The sequence below is a fragment of the Globicephala melas genome, chromosome 17 (assembly GCF_963455315.2).
Source record: "Globicephala melas chromosome 17, mGloMel1.2, whole genome shotgun sequence".
NCBI lineage: Eukaryota > Metazoa > Chordata > Mammalia > Artiodactyla > Delphinidae > Globicephala > Globicephala melas.
This window is the reverse complement of record NC_083330.1, coordinates 28,717,801-28,742,448: the sequence shown is the minus strand read 5'-3', so window position 1 is coordinate 28,742,448 and position 24,648 is coordinate 28,717,801. Positions and strand designations below refer to the sequence as shown.

The 24,648-nt window shown below is 39.3% G+C and overlaps 1 protein-coding gene across 1 annotated transcript in view; it reads right to left on the bottom strand.

Annotated features, from left to right (window-relative positions):
• ATP6V0D2 (ATPase H+ transporting V0 subunit d2) overlaps positions 1 to 24,648 on the bottom strand; it is a 47,893-nt gene that overhangs the window by 7,585 nt on the left and 15,660 nt on the right. Inside the window, exons 3-5 of the mRNA XM_030839240.3 lie at positions 5,169 to 5,347; positions 3,886 to 3,965; positions 2,370 to 2,447 (exon numbers count right to left, since the gene is read on the bottom strand). Of these exons, the coding sequence (XP_030695100.1) occupies positions 2,370 to 2,447; positions 3,886 to 3,965; positions 5,169 to 5,347 (337 nt within the window). The remainder of the gene's footprint in view (positions 1 to 2,369; positions 2,448 to 3,885; positions 3,966 to 5,168; positions 5,348 to 24,648) is intronic.

Genomic DNA, 24,648 nt, shown 5'->3' with positions numbered 1-24,648 from the left:
ACTAAGTGCTTTACAATTTTGAAGTTTCACATTTCATATAATCCCAGAATAACCTTTTTGTCCCCCTTATCCCTATATTACCCCTGCCCCCTTCCCTCTCCCCACTGGTAACCACTAGTTTGTTCTCTATATCTGTGAGTCTGCTTTTTGTTTGTTCATTTGTTTTATTCACTGGTTTGTTCTATTTTTTAGATTCCACATGTAAGTGATATCATACAATATTTGTCTTTCTCTGTCTTATTTCACTTAGCATAATGCCCTCCAATTCCATCCATGTTGCTGCAAATGGCAAAATTTCATCCTCTTTTATGGCCAAGTAGTATTCCATTGTATATGTGTAACACGTCTTCTTTACCCATTCATCTGTTGATGAACACTTAGGTTGCTTCCACACCTTGGCAATTGTAAGTAATACTGCTATGCACATTAGGGTGCATGTATCTTTTCAAATTAGTATTTTTGTTTCTTTTGGCTATGTACCCAGTAGTGGAATTGCTGGGTTATGTGGTAGTTCTATTTTCCATTTTTTGAGAAACCTCCATACTATTTTCCACAGTGGCTGCACCAATTTACATTCCCAACGACAGTGTATCAGGGTTCCCTTTTCTCCACATCCTTGCCAACAATTGTTATTTGTATTCCTTTTGGTGATAGCCATTCTGACAGGTGTGAAGGTTATTAATTTTAACATTAATATTTTCCTACATATTTTGTAGGTATAAAGTACATGAACCATTTCTAAACCACAGGAATTATGCCATGTACAAAATACTTTTTTTTTTTTTTTTTTTGCGGTACATGGGCCTCTCACTGTTGTGGCCTCTCCCATTGCGGTGCACAGGCTCCGGACGCGCAGGCTCAACGGCCATGGCTCACGGGCCTAGCCGCTCCATGGCATGTGGGATCTTCCTGGACCAGGGCACGAACCCGTGTCCCCTGCATCGGCAGGCGGGCTCTCAACTACTGCGCCACCAGGGAAGCCCCAAACTACATTTTTGAGCCAGAGATAATGTGGCTTTTTATAGTGTGGCTAGTAGTTAAATTTATGAAAAGAAATGGGGGAGCTTCATAGAGTCACTAGGCTGCTTGTGTTATGTTATCAGCATGTCTGGAAGAGACTAACTCACTTTCTGACAATTAGCATGCCATGAAAAAAAATGTTATTTATCGATATGCACCGTCTGTATAATATAGATAAAGACAAAAAATATTTTTTGGAGTTCTCCAAGGAGTTCTGACTTCAAGGACTGCTTTGACCTTAAAGTTTTAACAGTAGCTTTAACTGTAAGATGTTAATAATTAGGTATTTGAGGGGAGCTAATTTTATCAAATGCAGTTTCAGAACATTTGGTTGAAATATATGCAGATGAGGTTATTTCAGGTTTTTTTCTCTTCAAACCCAAAGGGTAGTTCTTATCAGGCTTTTCTTGAAATCAGAAGTCACTGAACAGCTTAAATATCTACCCACCAGTGTAGAAGCCACTGTAACAGATAATCTAATGGTTAAAGATATTCTTTAGATAAAACTTTGTTTCACAGGGCAAAGTGAGAGCTTTTTCAGCCCAGAATGGTTTTTTTTTTTTTTTTTTTTTTTTAAGATCCAAGCGAAATAGGAAGCCAGCAAGAGTGATCTATGTCAAATACTCAGTGCAAACTACGCCCAGAATTCCCCTCAGACCATTCTGATCTCTGGCCTGGGTCCCTCATGCATGTGCAGATTGACATTGCAAGCAAGAGGTCCTGTGGGCACAGATGAAATCTGTGATGATAAAGAGGAATTAAAGAGAATATAATTATTCTCTTTTAGAGAGGTTGGAACCAATGGTGGCATCTGACACATTGTGAGGTTTAAGTGGGCATGCCAACTGTGAATCACTACCCATAGAATCTTCTTGCCAAGAGTGGGGATGCTCAATGGTTGTTTGGGGCAACCTTTATTTTAGGATTTATATAAGGAACCATGCCCACAGTAGACTTTGTTGCCAAGTTGTGGGGGTCCCCAGCTGCCCAATTTTGGGAGGGAAGTTGGTGATTATTATAAGAGTACCTATAGTGCACCAATTGTCCAAAGCATACTAAATTTTTAACTAATTATAATCTGCTTTCTTCATACTACATCAAAGTGAATCATGATCAAACTTCTATCAAAAACATTCTTTTCTAATTCCAAAGTAACTCTTCTATGTAGAAAACTAAGAAAATACCTCTTTTAACTGAAGACATCAAATGATATATGTACAATAAAATATACTGCTATTTTATTTCTAAATAAAAGAACTTCTAAGATTTTAAAAATTCGTAGGATTATATAAATAAAAAGTGTATAAGCACATTATTTGACATAAAAAAATTCAAGGACTCTTTCTTACCTCAAGAATGGGGCACATAATTTCTGCTGTGACATCACCATGATTCTTACAGAATTTATAGAATGCCTCGATGTAAGACTTAAAAAGAAGAAAGATCATAAGGCAAGAAAATGAATATATTTTCCTTTTGGAAATTTCTAGATCAGCTTTCCATGGGTTATTAAACTCTTTAATGGAAATAGAATTACTTCTCCCCTAGGGAGATATTTTATAATAAATTTGGTGTAAACTTTCACCTTGAAGCACATTGCACAGCCTAAAAAAGGAACTCCACAAAAGAACAAAATTGTACTTATCATAACTTATAATTACTCAACAAGCACTTTTTTGCATGCCTCTTGGATTATTTCTCACTGTTAATTCTTGCTATTCTAACAAGAGTGCCAAACTCTCTTATGAGCTCTGCAAGTAAGTCTAGATTTGGTCCTATGCTGATATTTAATGTGCTCAGGAGACACATTTGGGATGGCATTGAGCATGGAAGATACACTGGAAAGGCAGAGTCTAGGCTGTAGAGGCAGCCCTGTGTTTGAGTCCCAAATCTGTTACTTACTAGCTAACTGACTTCTGCCAAGTAAATTTACCTCTCCGTGCTTCAGTTTTCTCATCTGAGGAATGAGGATGGCACATAGTTTTGCTGGGTGGATTAAGTGATCTAATGCCTTTAAATGCTTAAAACAGCACCTTCTGTTAGCTATATCTCAGGGATGCTTCCTCTAAGCCCATAAGTCTTTATATAAAAAGGAAAACTGCTGCAATGCAATGCTTTTGAGAGGCCCACATGTTTCAGCATAAGAAGCTAGATATACAGCATGGCAATGTATACATATATATATATTCTTTCAGGTACTCTATGAGAGTGTCCAAAGATGCTGTAGTGGTGTGAGTGAAAATGGATATATTTTGCTCAGCCCTTATTACACAGAATGACTCAAATGGCGGCAGCGTAGTCCAGACAGACAGCTGGTCAGATTATACAAAGTGGTGCCTATGATGTTGTGTCCACAGATGGTCATCTTGGTATGCTGCACACTGTCAGTAGATTAAAATTGTGTGGACAGATTAACTGTGAAATTCAGGGACTCTGGTAACAGGATTGAGGACAGAGATGGACATACATAACACAAGGTTCACTATGTATGCTGGTTCTTTTGAAATGGATTCATATGGTTCACCACACTCATCTGTCCACCCACCCATCATCCATCCATCCATCCATCCATCCATCCATCCATCCATCCATCCATCCAATTGACACCTTTTATGTTCCAGGCACCATGTAAAGAGTTAAGGATACAGAGATGCATGGGATCCTCTCAAGGATCTTGCTGGCTGGGAGAAGTTGACATACATGTATTTAACTAGAAGACAGCCCAGGACTAAAAGATCTTTGTCCCCAGTATGCCTAGCTTCATAATTCAGCAGCTGGCTAACAGGCAAGTAACATTTAATAAAGAACTCTGGTTATGATGCATTATGTAATAAAGAAGAACATAATATTGGGGGAAACAGTTACCTTGTACAGTTTATTGCGCAGTATTTCAATATTCAGTTCGTCTAGAGTATTTTCAGACATACAGTCTTGAAAGAATGGAGCTGAAAGCAGAAATTATTGTACAAAATAAATTAATCAAAACATGATTATAAACTGTAGAAAATGTCTCCTGAACGCACCACCCTCTGCTCACCCCTAACTAGGACACTGTGGAGTGGCAATCCACAGACTCGGTGAGGCTAACAGTGATGGTGACAAGAAGGGTGATTACTTAGGAAGCATTTGCTCTGTGCAAGCTGTCACTAAACACTGGATATACCTGAACTTATTTAATCCCCACAACCTGGAACTACTCACTTTATGGTTTACTTTTTGAAGCCCCCCCGACACCCGCCTTTAGATAACAGTAATATTTACCATTTGCAACCTTACTATGTGCCAATCATTGAGTTGTATTAAAACTGTCTTAGTTTTCAAAACTCTGTTATAGTAAGATATTATTGTTTTTAAAATGAAGAAACTGGAGTGAAATGAATTGTTCCAAGTCACCTGGCTGGTGGTGGGCAGAGCCTGTCATGCTTAGGGATATCTGCTTTCAGACTCACCCTCTTTCTGCCATGCTATGCTCCATTAGCACTGGACACTTAATAAAGATGTAATTTTTTTCTTTTTAAAATATGTTTTAAACAGCAACTATTTTGATGAATGATCAACAGTGAATAACTATAATCCAGGTTTCCTGACAATAACTGTATAAAATTATCCCATTAGTATTTTAAATGCTACAGCTGTTGTCAGTGCCAAATTATAATGAAATTATTATTTATTTCATCATTGCTTCAGGTCATTAGACAGACACTCCTGAGCATCTCAGAAAAATGGCATTCTTAAATTTCCTAAAACAAAATGTTTCCTATATGCAGCCTTATTAAGACAGAAATTTAAAATGAAAAGATAAGGAACTAAACATACAAAACCCAGCTAGAAAATTAATTTTTTGAAAAATTATAAGTTCTATTATTTATTTGCTATGGTCAGGAACAAAGTACAGGGGTTTGGAGGTTGGGAGATGAGCCCTAACTCCTTCTCAGCTACAAATGGTTTGCATGTGATCTGGTATACTTCATTGTCTTGATCTGAAAAATGAGGGAGCTGGACCAGATGATTCTTTAATGTCCATTTCACTTCTAGGAATCTGTATAGTACGACACTATATTCATGGAGAAAACTGTGAATTGAAAGTACATTTTCTAATACTGTGATAACATATACAAGCAGCTGTGCAATGATTTATGCATTCATACCTAATGGTGTTTCAACCAGAATGGCATTAAAGAGATCAGAAGGTGTCTCTGCAATGTTGACTGCTTCCATTTCTGTGAAACGGCCCAACGGGTGGCACTTCACCAGAATTTCTTTCACAGATTTTTTTTGCAATGCACCGTTCATCAGTAGAATCACATTATCTATCATGTAACTGCACCTGGTGTAGAAGAGGGCTCAATCGTTAGGAAAACAGTTGCATGAGAACAAGAAGCATCCCTCAGGTAAAAAACAAAAAACAAAACAACCCCCCCCCCCACATTTCAGGCACACACGCTTTCGTTAAGGAAATATATATCTCCTTTTATTTTAAACTCTGGGTTTTGAGAGATGTAGGTGAGGTAAAATATCTGACTCTCAGAGGGTACCATAGTTTGAAAAACCATGTTCACAGTTATAACACCTGACTGGTGGGACCACACAGAAGATGACCCTTACACAGTAAATGCCAAATGTGGTGGGTGGGGCAGACAGTAGTGAGGGTGTTAAATTGTTTGGTTTCTCATAATGGACTATGGGCTTAAAAAGTTGAGAAACACAGACCTAAAGCGTTTCATTATACTTCAAAAACTGACTATTTAAATCTTTGATGAAGCTCATTGTTGAGTATTCGATGTTTTAAATATTTAAAAATAAATAAAAATATTTAGTAATTTTAATATTAAAATGTTTTATATATTAAAAATTAAAGTATTCTGGGTTTTTTTTCCTCCTATGAGAGCAGATAGTCAACTTTCTAGCCTTTTCCCCTCCCAGAACCCCAAGAGCCCATAGGTTCACACTTTATGTGATTTCTCTATTCAATATAAGCTCTACCCAGGATATTCCAAGCAATGAGGTCAAGAAGTAAGAGAGACATAGTTGCTTCCTTCACAGAAAATACAGCTTAAGGGAGGCACTGGTACATTGCAGTGCAGCATACAGTCTGCATAAAGGAGATTACAGGGTGTGGGGATCCAGAGCTGGGCACTAAACCAGTCTGGGATCAGAATTCCTAGGGAGTGACATTCAGGCTGCAACTTGAAGAATGATTAGGAGCTGTCCAGGCAAAAGCGGTGGCTGGGAAAGAGTGCTTCCGGGCAGAAGGGAGAGCATGTGAAAAGCCCCAGAGACAAGAGGGCCAGGAACAAGGACGTTCTTTTGCCTGCTGAGCACTGGAGGTGGGGCCCAGTCTGAACATGCAGGGTCCTGAAAGACAAGATGAGGAATTTGGATTGAGGGCAATGGGAGATGCTGAATACGTCAAGGATAAGGGGAATTATGATCTATGTAGATAGAATATGCATTAAAACAGGATAAGAAGTAAGCCAACACTTATATAGTAAAGTGCTCTACAAAAGTTATTTTATTTAATCACGATAATTACACTGTGATGATGATAGGTACTATTATTACCTCCGTTTTATAGATGAGGAACTGGCAGCCCAGACAGGTAAAAATCTCACCCATAACGACACAGCTAACAAATGAAGAGGGCTGAGAATCAAACTCAGACAGCCTGCTTCTGAAACTTTTCTCTTAACGCTCAGATTATGCTGTGTTTAGTTGTCAAGGATGACACATAGGTTTCTAGGTTTAACAGTTAGAAGCTGGAGCCATTTATTGAGATGAGAGCACTGGAGGAAGAACGGCTTGTAGTGGGAGCTGATGTTTGGACCGAATGAGTTTAGATGCCCAGGAGGAGATACCCAATAAGCCTCGGACGTCTAAGTCCTGAAGAGACAGCTGTGGACCAGAGACATTTAGGGAGCGTGGGCAGGGGGTGCTAGTTTAAAGGTGGAAGCAGATATCTTGGGAATGCTTGAGACCACATTCTAGAGTGTATGTCAAGAGTTCTGTCCTGAGAACTCTGGGGAACCCCAACATTTAAGGACCTTGATAGAACCTGAGAAGGAATGACCAGATGGTAGGAAGAAAACCAGGGAAGAGAATTCTAGGAAGAGGTTAAAGGCCACAGGAAAGTCAGGGTAGACATTGAAGCAAGGTGTTCTCAGGATGCAGCCACTAAGAGGTCATCTGGCACCACAAAACATGTTCAGTGGAGTTTGCTTGTGGAAGGGAAAGGGGAGAAGCCAGAAACCTGACCACTGTGTGTTTAAAATGAGTGGGAAGTACAGAGGGTTTTGGAATGTTTAATTGTTTTGTTTTTTAAAAGAGTTTAAACTATAAAGCAGGGGAAGGCAACTGTATGGAGACCCGGGGGCCAGAGGAGCTTTGGACTTTCAGTTTGGGTGTATTTTTCGGTTTTTTTGTTGTTTTTTAAGGTGGGAGAGAAGAGAACACATTTAAGAGCTGAGGGGAAAGAGGCGGCCAAGAGGCTGAGGTGGCGGCTCAGAAGATGGAAGGGACAGCCAAGCGATGAGACAAGGTCCTCCACGTTTGGCAGTGATGGGACTCAACTACTGCACAATTAAGGCTTGAAAAGAACACCTTTCACTGGATGAAAATGAACCTGGCCACTTAGAAGCCCTGTCACTGGAGTCTGGCGGCAAGGGTTACTGACTTCCTGTGCAAGAATGCATTTCCAGGGCTTCCCTGGTGGCGCAGTGGTTGAGAGTCCACCTGCCGGTGCAGGGGACTCGGGTTCGTGCCCTGGTCCGGGAGGGTCCCACATGCCGCGGAGCGGCTGGGCGCGTGAGCCATGGCCGCTGAGCCTGCGCGTCCGGGGCCTGTGCTCTGCGGCGGGAGAGGCCGCAGCGGTAAGAGGCCCACATAACGCAAAAAAAAAAAAAAAAAAAAAAAGAATGCATTTCCAGCAGGGTAAGAATCTCCTGCATTGCAACTGAGCTTCCGCAATGTACCCCAATAAAATTTTTACCTAAAGAAGTTTAGAAGAAGGCAATTATCCCTTTATAAAAAGCACATGACTATAAAGTTTCTTCACTCCCCCAAACAGCAGTACCAAATTTGGACATTATGGAATTTTAGAACCCTTTTTATCTCTTGAAAATGATATTAAAATGGAAGTGCTTATTTAACTGTCCCCTTATGGCTCAAAAGCTATTACCTGAGAGGGGAATTGCCAGCACTTAATAATCCTTAGCAGACTCCAGATGTTTAATTGCTCCCCCTCAGCACCCCTGTAATGTAACAGCATATGAGCCGCCAACATTCCCAACGTGCAGAGGACAATGAGACCAACGCTGACAGGGGAAACCAAAGTCAATGCTGTGAGAATTTAGCCCACACGTAACACTCAAGCCTATGCCTGTACATGTGTATGTGTGCACATGTGTGTCTGGAGTGCTTTTTTTTTTTAAAATTAATAGAGAGGCTAGGCCCTCTATTGCAAAGAGCAAGGGCTATGGAGATTGAATTGTTTTATTTCAACTCATTTAAGTGGCCTTGTTTCTAAGATGGGACAACAGTAGCAGTTCTCATAGTTTTGTTCAGAAAATGAAATGAGACTTAGGATTCGGCCCATGGCAGGGGAGAGGGGTATCTTTCCTGTCCCTCCCTCATCTCTGTCACATAGGCACCAGGTATATAATTATTATTGGCTGTTTGGGATGGCGGGGGGATAATGTGCCCAGAAGACAGCTTGCTCTTTCCAGAGTATAATCTTGATAGAACTCTAGGGCCCTGCCTCCAGTGGTTAGGAAGGAAATCTCTACTGGCGTTGTTTGAGTAATGTTTGAGTTTAAAGACATCTGGGTGCTCACCTAGCTCAAACTCCTAATGTTTTAAATAACTGTGCTTATTAGTAGCAACAGAGCCAAAACTAGTGCCCACTCTGTTGGGCTAATTTTTCTCCCACTCATGGTCTAGACAAACATCTTCACTTCTAGCCCCTTCTAAATATTTTCTTCTGTAACTTTGATATTGGCACATGTGAAAATCATGAAGTCACCTTAAATTGTAACAGTAAATGACTCTATTTCAAAAATTTTAGGTTGTAAAAATAATAATTTTTAAAAATGCCAATGCTTCTTGAGGTTGTTGCTATGTGCCAGGCATTACATGCATTACACTACATCACATTACATACATGCAGTACCTTATATGCATTACATGCATGTTCCCATTTAAGCCTCCCCACAAGTCAGTGCTCTAAGGACCATTATTACCACCACTTTACACATAAGAAACTGAGGCGGGCTTCCCTGGTGGCGCAGTGGTTGAGAGTCCGCCTGCCGATGCAGGGGATGCGGGTTCGTGCCCCGGTCCGGGAAGATCCCACATGCCACGGAGCAGCTGGGCCTGTGAGCCATGGCCTCTGAGCCTGTGCGTCTGGAGCCTGTGCTCCGCAACGGGAGAGGCCACAACAGTGAGAGGCCCGCATACCACAAAAACAAAAACAAACAAAAACTTTTATTATAAATTTAAATACTGCAAAAATATTTCTGGTATATTGTGAATGTCAGTATTTAAAATGAACCTGTTAAATCAGTCAAATTAAATTATCCAATGAAGAATCTGAATACCCACTTGCTAAAGACAGATTTTCGTCCCCCTAAAATTCATGTTGAAGCCCTAACCCCCAATGTGATGGTATATGGAGATGGGGCCTTTGGGGCTATTAATTAGGTTTAAGTGAGGCCATGAGTGTGGGACCTACATGATGGGATTAGTGTCCTTATAGGAGTAGACACGAGAGATCTTGTTCTCTCTCCCTCTGCTACGTGAGGACATAATGAGAAGGCAGTTGTCTACACGTGAGGAAGAGAGCCTTCCCCAGGGAACCAAATTGGATGGCACCCTGATTTTGGACTTCCATGCCTCCAAAACTGTAAGAAATCAATTCCTGTTGTTCAAGTCACCCAGTCTATACCATTTTGTTACAGAAACCCGAGCTCACTAAGACACTACCACTATTCAATTACAAATACATAAACAGAAGGAAATTATGTTGTTCCTTATTTTTTTTTTCTGGAAATGTTATTTCTATTCCAATTCTCTGATGAAATTTTACCCTAATATGGCATTTATGTCTTTATATTGAAAGTCTTTTATGGCTCTCTATAACTCTATGTACATATAATTGAATATTATTTTTCATTTGCTGTGATCACAGGCTTCAAATGTTAGAAGAAATTTTATGAGTTATTATTATGATTACTACTATGTGGGCACACCAGCATGGCATAAATTTTTAAAGCTTTTTATCTTGAAATAATTAGGTTGACAGGAAGTTGCAAAAATAATACAGAGGGGTCCTATGTACTCTTCACCCAGTTTCCACCAGGGGTTACATCTATATAGCTATAGTGAAACATTAGAATTAGACAAGTGACACTGGTACTCTGTGTGTGTGTAGTTCTGTGTTAGTTTATCCCATGTGCCTATTTGTGTAACCACCACCACAGTCAAGGTAAAGAACTATTGTATCATCCAAAGATCTCCAATGTGCTACCCCCTTCACAGTCACATCCTTCTCTTCCCACCCACTATCTCTTAACCTCTGGCAAATACTAATCTGTTCTTTCTGTAACTTTGCCATTTTGTGAATAATATTTAACAGGAATTGTATATTATGTGACATTTTGAGACTGGCTGTTTTAATTCAGCTTAATTCCCTTGAGACATATATAATACATACAAGTTGTTGCATGTAAATAATTTGTCCCTTTATTGGTGAGTAGTATTCCACTGTATGTGTATACTTGTTTATTTAACCACTCACCTATTTAAGGCATTTGGTTTTGGGGGTTTTCCCCCCAGTTTTTGGCTATTATAAATAAAAACTGTTATGGAAACTTGTGTCAGTTTTTACATGGAAATAAATTTTAATTTATCTCAGATAAATGCCTAGAAGTGCAATTTGAGTTGCGTGGTAAGGGTATGTTTAGTTTTTTAAGAAAGTGACAAACTGTTTTCCAGAGTGGCTGTACAACTTTTAGTGAAGTGTATAAACCTTTCTTCTTTTAAAATCTCCTTACCTTCCCTATTTATAATAGAATTGTCTTAAATATTTCCTCTGCATACAGAAAGGGCCACATCAGACAAGTATTAATTTTTGCTTCAACTGTCAAATATAATTTACAAAATCAAGAGGAGAAAGTCTATTGTATTTACCCATATTTTCCTCCTTTTATTATTGTTCTTTTCCTGTTGTTTCAGACTCCTTCTTTTATCATTTCTTTTCTGTTTCAAGAACTTTGTTCAGCCATTATTTTAGGGTAGGTCTATGGGCACAAATTCTTAGTTTTCATTCATCTGAGACTGTTTTGAGTTGCTCTTCATTCTTGAAAGATATCTTCATTGTATATAGAATTTGAGTGGACATCTCTTTCCTTTTAGCATTAAAAAAATGTTACACTGGGCTTCCCTGGTGGCGCAGTGGTTGAGAGTCCGCCTGCCGATGCAGGGATCACGGGTTCGTGCCCCGGTCTGGGAAAATCCCACACACCGCGGAGCGGCTGGGCCCGTGAGCCATGGCCGCTGAGCCTGTGCGTCTGGAGCCTGTGCTCCGCAACAGGAGAGGCCACAACAGTGAGAGGCCCGCGTACCTCAAAAAAAAAAAAAAAAGTTACACCCCTTCCTTCTGAACGCCATCGTTTCTAATGAAAAATCCACCATTGTTCACGTTGCTTTTCCCCCACAAGTGTCACAGCTTTCAGGCATTTTTGTCTTTGTCTTTCAGAAGTTTGACTATGATGTGTTGTGGCTTGGATTTCATTGGGTTGTTCTTGTTTGGGGTTCACTCAGCTTCTTGACTCAGTAGGTTTGTGTTTTGCCAAATTTGGAAAATTTTTAATTACTGTTTCTTTGAATACATTTTCAGCCTTTCCCCTTTTCTCCTCTCCTCCTGGGACTCATTGCTGCTGTGTATTTTGAGTCCCAGGAGTGAGGGAGAGAATGGAGTTGGAGGAGTCTTAATCTTAAAGGATGTAGTGGGAAGAACTGGAAGTTTGAAATCCAGAAGCTTGGAGAAGGGCTCTGTTCCCACCTCACCCCCCCACCCCCACCCCAGTCACCCCTGCAGACTACTTCTGTACTTCCACAAGCTAAGTAGAAGGAGCCATTTGCATCCCATCATATCAAAGGTACATACTATTAGCATAGTTTATGACTGTGCTGATCTTGATCACCTGGCTGAGGCAGTGTTTGCCAGATGTCTCCACACTGCGAAGGTACTGCCCCCTCTTTCCACATTGTACCCTTTGGAAGAAGTCACTGTGTACAGCCTATCCTTAAGAAGTAGGGAATATGGTTCCCCTCCTTGAGGATGGAGTATCTACACAAATTATTCTACAAGGGAGATTTGTCTCTTCTCCCTCATTTATTAAGTTATCCAATCATTTATTTAGACCAGGATGGTCTCATAAATATTTATTTTACATTTATTTTTATTTGGGGTGATAATTCAGTACAACTTCCTTTATTTTGTTGCTCAGATTGTTCCAGCTTTAGCCACTAAGGGCTCTTGCAGTTGGCTCCTGTGTGCTCCTTTAACATACCCAACCATTGCAGGTTTTTTGTTTTGTTTGTTTCGTTTTTCATGTCCTCATATTCTGGCATTCCAAGACAGTTTAAGTTCATCTTATATATTTCTTGCCCCAGTCCTAAAATTAGCTTTTTCTCCAAGGAACGCTGATTCCCTTTATGGGAGAATGGTATTAGAAACCAAGATCTGGGCATTAGGTGGGGTATTTACCAGTGTGGTTTTTATTGTAGGCATTCTCAGCTAAGAGCAAAGAAATATACACATACCTAATAAGCAAGGATTCCATCAGAGTATTATTCTCACTCAGTAGGTCCCACTTCAAAAACCTTATCCATGGCCACACTTCCTTCTGCCACATAGAAGTATACTATTTGCAAATCTTCAGCTCCAGGCAAAACCTCTTTCTCCAGCCTCAGATCCATATTCTTTCACTTCCTTTCTGTGAGTATGACTACTGATTTTCTCATAGGCACCTCAGTCACACTATCTCAAAAATCTTATTGCCCCTAATCTTTCTCCTTCTTCTGGAATCTCTATCTTTATCAGCAACCTCACTACTCTTATTCCTAAAAATCTCTCAATGGCTTCCTTCTGCCTTTAGAATGAAACACAGGTTTCTCATAATTGTATTCAAGGCCCTTCATTCGTTGGTTTCTGATTACTTCTCTGGCTATTGATGTGAATGATAGCATTAAAAAGAAAGTATATATTTTAGAAGAGAGAATAGAACAGACCCCAAAAACTTTTAAAGGGCGAGAAGAAGACTTTGTAAGAAGAATGAGGAAAGGCCAGGATGGTTAAAGGAGCCCAAAAAGAAAGTGTCATCACAGAATGCACAGGATGAGGACATCTACTGTGGTGAGTTATGAAAAAGCTGAAAATATATCCATTAGACTTAGCAACTAGAGTGGTTTCGAGGGCCTGGTGGGGTAGAAAATAAGACTGGAGTGGGTTGAGTAAATAAGTGAGAATATAGCAGTAGAGACTATCCTTTTTAAGAAGCTTGGCATCAAGGGGGTGGGAAAGGGTAGAATACCATTATCTTCACGTGGTTGCTGTGTAAATTAAATCAAATCACACATATGAAAACAGTTTGGAATCATAAATTGTCACAGTAAAAGGAGTCCAAGCTTTGAAACAGATAAGCCTAATTCTAAGCCCAGCTCTGTTACTTAAAAACCAGTTTAACAAGAGCTTCATTTCCTCATCTTAAATGGAAATATTTATTCAACTTGAATGGTTGGCACCAGGATTAGTCATACATATGAAAGCATTACTGCAGTGCCTCCTGCAAAGAAGGAGGGTCATACATCCTTAGAGGAAGTTAATTCTCTATAAACCAGACCTTGGAGGAAGAGGAGGAGAAAATTATAAGCCACATACATAATCTTTAGAGTAAAAAAATTGCAATGTTCATACTCTTTCATCAAGTCTGAGATTTCTACATCTCTGCACTTTTACACTTAGTTCTAGTTAACAGAATCCTTTCTAAATTTACCTATTGCTCTTAGAAGATAAGGGTTTAGGGACTTCCCTGGTGGCGCAGTGGTTAAGAGTCCGCCTGCCAATGCAGTGGACACGGGTTTGATCCCTGGTCTGGGAAAAGCCCACATGCCACGGAGCAACTAAGCCCGTGCGCCACAACTACTGAGCCTGTGCTCTAGAGCCCGCGAGCCACAATTACTGACCCCGTGTGCAACAACTACTGAAGCCCGTGCACCTAGAACCCATGCTCCCCAACGAGAGAAGCCACTGCAATGAGAAGCCCGCGCACCGCAACGAAGAGTAGCCCCCGCTCGCCGCAACTAGAGAAAGCCTGAGTGCGGCAATGAAGACCCAACGCAGCCAAAGATAAATAAAATAAACTAATTAAAAAAAAAAAAGAAGGGTTTAACTCCTGGTATGGCATGGAGACAAGAAGCTGAGTGGTACAGTCATTTGGAAGACAGAACATCCACAAGACCATAAATCATAATACCTGTTGGGATACTCACCCTCAGGTCTAGATTTATACCTTTCATAAAATCTGTTACCATCCTGTTCTACATCTTATAACCCTAGAATTATCCTTGTGTGGCCATTATTTTATATGATGTTTCCTTTAAGATATCTGAGCTTCAAAATATTTAATGTTGGCCTCCCTGGTGGCGCAGTGGTTGGGAATCCGCCTGCCAAGGCCAATGGGTTCAAGCCCTGGTCCTAGAAGATCCCAAATGCCACGGAGCAACTAAGCCCATGAGCCACAACTACTGAGCCTGCGCTCTAGAGCCCATGAGCCACAACTACTGAGCCCACATGCCACAACTACTGAAGCCTGTGCACCTAGGGCCTGTGCTCTGCAACAAGAGAAGCCACTGCAATGAGAAGCCCGTGTGCTGCAATGAAGAGTAGCCCCCACTCACCACAACTAGAGGAAGCCTGCGTGCAGCAACAAAGACCTAATGCAGCCAAAAAATAAATAAATAAAGTAAATAAATTTAAAAAAAATTAATGTTTTCTCTTTGGAAATGTAATCATTAATCTCAAAACAATGCTGGTTAACTCATCATAAATGATAGCTGCTTTTATGTATGAAAAGGCCTGAACCCCTTTGTTAAGATGGAAGCTCTTCATGACTCAGTCTTAATTCTCCTTTCAGGCACGACTGGATAGGAAACAACTTGGCGAATTTGGAGATGAAAAGAGATTCATCATCTCAAAGCATTGTGACTAAGGTTTGGCTTCATCATGTGAGCCACACCCTGATGTCAGGACTGGTTCCTTCTACCTAAGTGGCTGGATCAGCATCCTTTCCTATGCAACATATAATATAGTGTTCTCAGTGATAATGATGCTATTTTCGGCAAGCAGGACTGTGATACGATTCTAGGTCACACTTGTACATATAGAAAATACAAGATCAGGGACATAAAATGCACGATCAAGGGCTTCCCTGGTGGGGCAGTGGTTGAGATTCTGCCTGCCGATGCAGGGGACATGCGTTCGTGCCCCGGTCCTGGAAGATCCCACATGCCGCGGAGCGGCTGGGCCTGTGAGCCATGGCCGCTGAGCCTGCGCGTCCAGAGCCTGTGCTCCGCAGCGGGAGAGGCCACAGCAGTGAGAGGCCCGCGTACCGCAAATAAATAAATAAATAAAATTTTACAAAATGCATGATCAAGAGTAATTGTTCATGGAAAGTATAGGGGTGTGTGTGAAATACATTAGGTGTACTTAAGTTATTTCATTCTGAATGAAACTCCTCAGTGAAAGGTACTGATCCACCCTTAACAAGCCCACCAGTTATTTACTGTCACATGGACAACAGGGCCATGTGGAAAGTATTTTCCCATGTGTTAATTTTCAAATGAAAGTTTTCCTTGATTGTATTGATAAACATTTCTGATATACCCCAGATTTATTCAATCCAATGCTAATCCCATGTACTCAGATGGGGCAGCCCCGACATTTAGTCTGACTTGCTAATAGACTGTTGAGGTTTAGAATATCCCCATAAACACGCTGCTCCCTCTTGAAATCTGACATTTTGGTTAACATTTCTTACTTCCCTGAAGTTTCCCATTTTTTAAATAGAGGAAGTGAAAATTAAAACCATTTTTAAAAGCAATTAATTTTGCTGTCACACTCATTTTCTTTTCCTTCCAGGAAAATAAAATACTGAGAAACTACTAAGAAGTCAGCATTGCTGTAACAGCACATTTAGAACAAAAATGTTTATCACTATGCATTTCCCAAACCCTTGGTAGCTCTGCAATCTTTAGAAAACTCTTTTCTCCAGTACTTAAGATTCTCTACAATCTTGGTCTAACGCATTTGTTTGGATTAAAAATTCTTCAAGCTTGTTTGTCCTTTTCTCTATCAGTGTCTTTGTTCCTACTCTTCTCTATATGGATAAAGCATCCCTTCCCCACAAATTGCTAAAAGCTGAGATCTTTCCCATCCTTTAAGGCCAATATTCAAATATTCATTTTAAGCTTTTAAACTGTCTCTAACTAGAAGTGATATCTTTCTTTTTCTCTCTAAATTTCTGTATTTATATTGGTGTGAAATTAATTTTTAATATACATTGGCAGTAGCAATGGTGAACATGAGCAACAGTTAGCTCATCCATTCACAAATAGTTATTATATATCTAAAGATCTAAGACCTAGATTCCTGCACTAATTTTGCCACTAATCAATTGTTCTTGGGTAAGTGATTTTACATGTTCAAGTGTAATTATTTACAGATAATTCCTACCTATCTTTATTACTTATAGTATCCTTAAAGATAAGGACTTTGTTCAGTACAATTTTTGTACTGAGGCCTGAACCATACTTGCACAGAACAGGGACACACACTGATGATTTTTTTCAACTGATGAATACATTTTTCTCTATGTTCAGACAAATATGTTAATTCTGATATTCCCTGAGTAAACAGAATCAAGAAGATAACTGGCATTTTTTTCTAGAGGTCATAGCTGCTTATTCCTTGCTTTTTCTGTACTTTTCTACTGAGGAGAATAACATTAGTGAGATTGCTCCAGTGTCGCCCCTTCTCTAGCACTGTATGTAAATATTACAGAAATTCATAGGAAAACACCAATGGAGTGATACTTCTTGCTCATTAGGCAGTTAGACATGCTGTGTCTATAATAGCTTGTTCTCCACCTAGTCAAGAACAGTGACTGGTGAATCTCATCTTTATTATATTCAAAACACCAGTCACAATAAATTTTGGAGAATCTTATTTCTTCCAATGAGGAAAGAAAAAAAGAAACAGCTGAGAGGACAGGGTAGATGAGAAAAATTTTCATACATTGTTGGAGCATGAGGGAGCAATCTGCTAATATCTATCAAAATCTAGAACTTGCACAGCTGTTGACAAAGCAGTTTCACTTCTGGGAATCCAACGTAAGGAAATTCTGGCATGAGGAAGCAAATATATGCGTACAATGATGTCTGTTGTAGCATTACTTGAAATAGCAAAGAAATAAACTATATGGACAAAAGGGGGATGATTAAATAAATCTTGGTACATCCAACACAATGCAATACAATATATGCTTTAAAATAAGTTAGATCTATATACACTTATGTAGAAAAATCTTAATAGATTACATAAAAAAGACAAATTGTAGGCAATACATAGTATAATCTCACTGTTCTAAAAAAATAAAACCAACTATGTGTATTCATATTTATTGGTTTAGATATAAATGTATGCATACACATAAAATGTTTTTCAAATAGAAAGAAATTTGGAAAGGCATGCATAAAACATAAGTGTTTGCCTCTGGGCTTTGGGAAATGGGTACTGGAATATACTCTTTACTTAGAAAACCTCTGTTCTGTATTTCTAAAAAGCCATCTCATAGGATTGTTGTGAGAATTAAATAAATTTAATACATGTAAAGTGATTATAAAATTGCTGGCTTGTAGTAAGCACTAAATAAATTTTTGAATAAAAACTCTTAAAAAAATATACACACGTGCCTCATTTTCAATTAAAAAAAACAAAATACATGAGACAAAATAAAATACAACTAAGGCAGTGGTTATCTGGATAAGTACCACAATGGATTTCAATCTCTCCAGGTTATGGGACAAGTCTTTTACTAAGTCTTTTACTAAACAATTGCTGGGGAAGGAGCAATACTTTGGAAAACAGGTTGCTGGGATCAATCATGCCCCCTGGTGGTTGATTGCTGCCTAGCCAGAAAGTTGGCAAAGCAAAGGATAGAACCTGTTCACCTTGGCCCTGATGTATCAATATTATACGTTCTGTGGCATCCATTACCTTAACATCGTTAACCCTCAGACACCACTTTTGCCGATGTCAGGCGGCATCGGCAACCCAACAGCCATACTGGTTAAGCTTGTGTTTCTGCTCTCTCTGCTGGATGTGCCTCCTGTTCACGTACAAACGGGGTCATTCTTCAGGCCTCCTTTATGCAAACTTTTCTCACTTTCACAGGTGACTAGACCCCAATGCATAAAGTTAGCTACATTTTTTGTGTATATGTGGATATGTTGTATGTGTAGATTTATTTGTGTATTATATATGTGCATAATTTTCAATCAGCCAGTTTCATGGATGTACGATTTGTATAGTCACACAGGATTCCACACTTAGAAGGGCCCTGTGCTTGGTTTAATTCTCTGCTGTTTTTCTCCTGAAATTACTAAAAATTTTTTTTTTTTTTTTTTTTTTTTTGCGGTACGCGCGCCTCTCACTGCTGTGGCCTCTCCCGTTGCGGAGCACAGGCTCCGGACACGCAGGTTCAGCGGCCATGGCTCACGGGCCCAGCCGCTCCACGGCATGTGGGATCCTCCCGGACAAGGGCACGAACCCGTGTCCCCTGAGTCGGCAGGCGGACTCTCAACCACTGTGCCACCAGGGAAGCCCTACTAAACATTTTTTAACAAGGACCCTGTATTTCATTTCACTGGCCTCACAAAATAATGTTCTACTTTCAATTAAACTCACAACTCTAAATTTAATATAATTATTATTTTAGATGAGGAAACCAAGGTTTTGACTGATTCAGGAACTCTTTTCAGGGTCTCACAACTGGTGTATTGTAGACAGAGAACCTACCTACTGGCTGTAAGAATTTCTCACGTGCATCAGGGTCACCTGATTGAAAGGCTTATTGAAAGTGCAGATTCCTAGATCGCAGTCCAGAACCTACTAAAACATACTTTTTAGAGGAATGGTCTTAGAATCTGTACCTTAAGTAACTCTTCTAACTGGCTTAGAGAACAAAGTCTATATTCAATTAATCTCTAATCTTAGAACCTAGCATAGGCCTTCACTCATAGCAGTAACTTAATAAACATTATGCTGATTAAGTATCATTCAGTTATAGCTCGACCAAGCATCACTTTTGCAGAAGAGCACCAGTGTTTTACCATTCAAGTGCTTGAGAGTTTTATACGAGGAAGGCTTTATCAGCAGCTAGAGTTGAGACATTTTTGTCCTGCACTTGTTCCCCATTGAACATTCACATGGATAGAAAGCCTTTAAGTTGGTACAATCTTTATATTTCAGAACATTTCTGGCCGAAGAGTCAGAATCACAAGTGCATAGTGCTGTCAAATAGTCAGTCTCATAATATTATTGGGAATTTGATTCTTGAAATCAGAATTTAACAAATTAAATACTATACAGACTTGGAGGTAAGGAAGACACAAAACATCTAGAATATTCATGACCAGATGGAAGGCTATATAAACATTTAAAAATATTAGAGGGGGAAGGGGGTGAGGGGAGGAGAGGAGGTGAAGGAGGGGGCATGGGCTCACGCTGCTGAAGTCCACTCACTCACTGGTCACCTCCTGACAAGTGGAGGGGATCCGCTGCGGACCAAGGAAAGCGGAGGAGCCTGGTGGCAGCCACCCCCTCTTCTGCACTTCCCTGCACTCTCATCTCTCTCGGCCTTGGCTTCTGACACGAGAAAGAGATGATGGTTGAAAGTTTTGGAGATCCCTGTTTTTTATGGAACACAGTTGTGTAAAATTTTCATAAGATTCCTTGGCAATAACATACACTTGTGATGGACCCTAGAAATACTGCTGTTAGGATTGGGTTCTGATTCCGAAGGATTTTCAAGAAAGAGTCCCTCGGCCATCAGTACTGGCACACTCGTCAGCAAGAGAGAAGTAGAGCTAGAGAACAGCACAAAGGAAGAAGAGGACCTTCGCAAGTGGAATCGGGAAAGAAACATCGAAGCAGGGAAAGATGATGCTTTGACTGATGTACAGCAACAGTTTTCAGTGAAAGAAACAAACTTTACAGAGGGAAACTGAAAATCGAAAATTGGCCTTCAGGCTAAGAGAACTAAAAAACCTCCAAGGAACTTAGAGAACTATGTATGTCAACCTGCCATAAAAACTATCAAGCACCCAAGAAAAGCGCTTAAAAATGGGAAGATGACAGATGAAAAGAATGAACACTGTCATTTCAGTGGTGTCCTCTGATGCACAAACGTTTTCAGTTTTGATGAACTCCAATTTGTCTGTTTTTTCTTCTATTGCCTGTGCTTTGGTGTCATAGCCAAGATATCACTGGGAAATCTAACATCATGAAGGTTTTCCCCTATGTTTTCTTCTAAGGGCTATAGTTCTGGCTCTTATGTTTAGGTCTTTGAGAGATTTTCAGGTATCCATCTTACTCTGAACTTGCTCCCTGAGTTCAGAAACTGATTAAGATAGCATGGCATACTTTGGACATAGGAAATTGTTATAAAAAAACGTAATGTATGGGCTTCCCTGGTGGCGCAGTGGTTGAGGGTCCGCCTGCCGATGCAGGGGACACGGGTTCCCGGTCCGGGAAGATCCCACATGCCGTGGAGCGGCTGGGCCCGTGAGCCATGGCCGCTGAGCCTGCGCGTCCGGAGCCTGTGCTCCGCAACGGGAGAGGCCACAACAGTGAGGGGTCCGCGTATCGCAAAAAAAAAAAAAAAAAAAAAATGTATAAGCTATGGATATTGGACTAGCAACTATTAGTTTGATTAGGTAGTACACTCCTATGATTCAGAATTTAAAAGATAAAAAAGGAAACAATAAAACATTGTTACCATCATTACCCTTCTCTCCCCTGAGTACTCAAATCCATTTCGGAATCTCCTTTTAGGCAATCATGTGATAACCCCCTACTAACTGTGATAGCTAGTTCAGCAGAACAACAACAACAATTTCTCAACCCAAATGAAGAAAAGTGTTCTGTATATTGAAATTGTCTTACTTGGAAAATAAATCAAAATAAATTGTTTGGAACCAAAATTGCGCAAAGAAACTTCCAGGAGCGTAACTCCATCAGTGCCTTTGATATCTCCCATATATATATATATATACACAAACAAGCAAATACATGCAAAACCCCCCATTTAAAAATATAAATGGTACCATACTGTAAAAAAAAATTAGAAAAACTTACTTGAAAAAAATGCTAATAGATATTTTAAATTAATTAAATTATTTTTACATGATTTTCTTTTAAAATGTATAGAAAGAGTATAAAAATATGTCAAATCATGGTGAGATTAAGAATGATTAATTTATTCATATAATTTTATCTAACTTAAATGGGCTTATTCTTTTTGAGTAGAAATAACAAAATCCTTCTTCCAACTTGCAAATTCTTTCTTCCCTTAGCTTAGAATTCCCAGAAATCATTGACTGTTTTCTCTCATTCATCATAAATCAAGACACTAAATTCTGTTGTCTTCCTCTCAGATGCATCTAACCACTGTCCCCTCCTTCTTAACTCTACTATCAATATTTCCACTCTAAACTTTAAAAATAGCTTCCTCTATGGTTTCTCTGCTTCAAGCCTCATTTCTTCAAAACATCTTTCACAATACCAACAGAATCATTTTCCTAAAATATGTATCAGATCATTAACCCTCACTTTTCAAGGCAATAAGAATTGAAAAGTAAAAACAAACAAAAAAGTAAAAGTAGCAGCTTTGAAATGCTATTTGGAGAGCCCTGATGTCGCATCTTAGCATTTCTACTACTTACTGGCTACAAGGACTTGGGCACTTGAAGCATGAAATGGTAGCACCCTTTCTGAAAAGCCTTCCTTGATTGTTACTTATAGAGACTTAGGCCAGAGCCCTAAATCAGGCCAGGCTCTTGACTCTCGTTCCCCAATCCATGCTCCTGCTCTTGTGTGGGCTCCAGCCACACCTGAGATGACTTATCTCAAGATACACAAGATACACAATCTTATCATGCCTCACATGTATTCCTTTAATCAGATGCCCACTGAAATACTGGTTCAAATTCTACTTTCTCTGCAAAATCTTTTAAAACCAGATTTAGTTATTTCATCCTCCAGACTCCTCTAATTGAATGTTCAAGTCTCTATTATAGCTGTTGCTTAATTCTGTCATCTTTTCACCCTTTGGGAACACATATGCTTGCTCCATCAGAATGGAAGTTCTTAGTGACTCAGAATTAGGTTATTTATGTTTTGACTAACAAGTGATTGGGTAACCAACTCATCCAGTTTGCTGAGGTTTTTCCTGGTTTGAGCATCAAAAGACCTCATCCTGAGAAACCCTTTAGGGCAAACCAAGGTATACAGCCTCCTAATGTACAGCACAGTTCAACGCCTACAGCAGGGTTATAAAGTGTCACTGGAATAGTCAAGAACTTTGGTTAGCTTTCATAAATGAATCTCTAAAGATTTCTTCACTGTGTGGTCCTTAACCTACGATTCTTGGTCGATGTTACTGTGAAGTATTGAATATTATATTTCCTTGGTCATCCTATATTGAGAAAATTTGATTATTTCAAGAGATTAAAACAATCTTAAAATAAAATTAGTATTTTGAATATTAAAATGTTATTCTAGTCAGATGGCTAATCTCAAAAGATAGGAGAAATTGAAATGCTGCTGGAAAGTGTTGAGTAGGAGGGAAGAAAAATAAAACAATCCAAGCCTACATTACATAGTCTCTTCATTAAAATGTTATTGGATTCATTCCTTTGTTTCATACCACTGTGTATAATTATAGTACATAAAACCTCCAGATCTTCCTGCTATTAGGCATTTAAAAATATCCATTCCAGATTTTCAAAACAAGTTTTACATATACAGTAATTATATCACACGCATGTGCAATGCTTAGATTATATTTATCATACCACCTTAAATTTAGACCATCTCTATTAGGGTTGACTTAATCATTTTCATAATGATGCCCTGGGCATTTCCTAATAGGGCAGGAAGTAATCCTATTTGATGGGAGTTCACAGGCGCTAGACAGACACTTGACTTTGCAACATGTTCTAAAAGAAAAATAAGAAAAATAGTTTCAGAACTATTGGACAACTGTCCTGCACACATACCTTTGTTACCTTTTGTTATGGTGACACATCTTTAGGTTCTACAGAGCACAGCCGGATGCTGCCAGTGTTGGCAAGTCACACGACATGGTGGAACAAACCACGGATTGAGATTCAGAAGCCCTAGGTTTCAGTGCAGTTGAGCTCTCTGGTCTCTGACAAGGAGATAATCCTATCCATGTAATTAACTGTGGTGGAAAAACTCATAAGAATAATTGTGAAAGTGACTTCCAAGTCATAAAGTTGAGGCACCATAATGGGACATTTTTAATTAGGGGTGCACATCAGATTAACCTGCATGCCTTCCAAAATACAGGTGGGCCCCACTCCAAGGCCAACTGGATCAGAATCTCCTGGGATAGGGATCAGAAATATACTTATTGTTTAAAGGCCCACAGATATTTCTGATTTACTTGCCTTTTAATAAACTATTGGGCCAGTACAAGATCATTAGTTTTCTAGAATGATGGACCTGAAATCAAATCTCTTCCAAATCTCTTAATAATGTTGTGATCTTGAAATATACATTAATATGTTGAGCCTCAGTTTCTCTAGTTTGAAAACTGGAGATATAAACACTTCTTTGTGTAGAGATGTAGGTAAAACATCTAGGTCAGATGTCTGATAAGTAAACTAAATACCTGAAGATCATAAGACAAAAGGGAGTGCTGGCAACTGTGGCTAATTGGATAAAGCCTTAATTAAATATATTTTTAAAAATTACTGTAAAGACTGACCTGGTCACACAAAATGTACCTGCAGGCATGACATTTGGTTTTTACCCCTAACATACTGGCCAGTAAATAACCAATTCTCAAGTACTATATAAAATATAAAACCTGAACTGTCTGAAAGTATGTTTCTATATGTATGTGTAAGATACTGCTAAATACAGGATTATATATTGATTCAGCAAATATTCAGTGCCCATTATATACTTGTAAGTCCAGATAGAGATACTAAAAGAACTAATTCAAAGAGTTTACAGTTGAGAGAGAGACAGAGAGACAGAGAGAGGCAGAAGATAAATTAAAACATGCCCATTACTAACAATACTGATTCTACCAAAACTACATTTCCACGTCTTATTTTTTATTAACATTCTACCCAGGTATTTGTGACTGTCTGAATTCTTATATACAGTTTTTAAATATCGCTAATGACTAGAAATATTTGGAATTTTAAGTAATTGTTTTTAGAAACAGAGTATATTTTAACTAGATTGACATGGTAGTT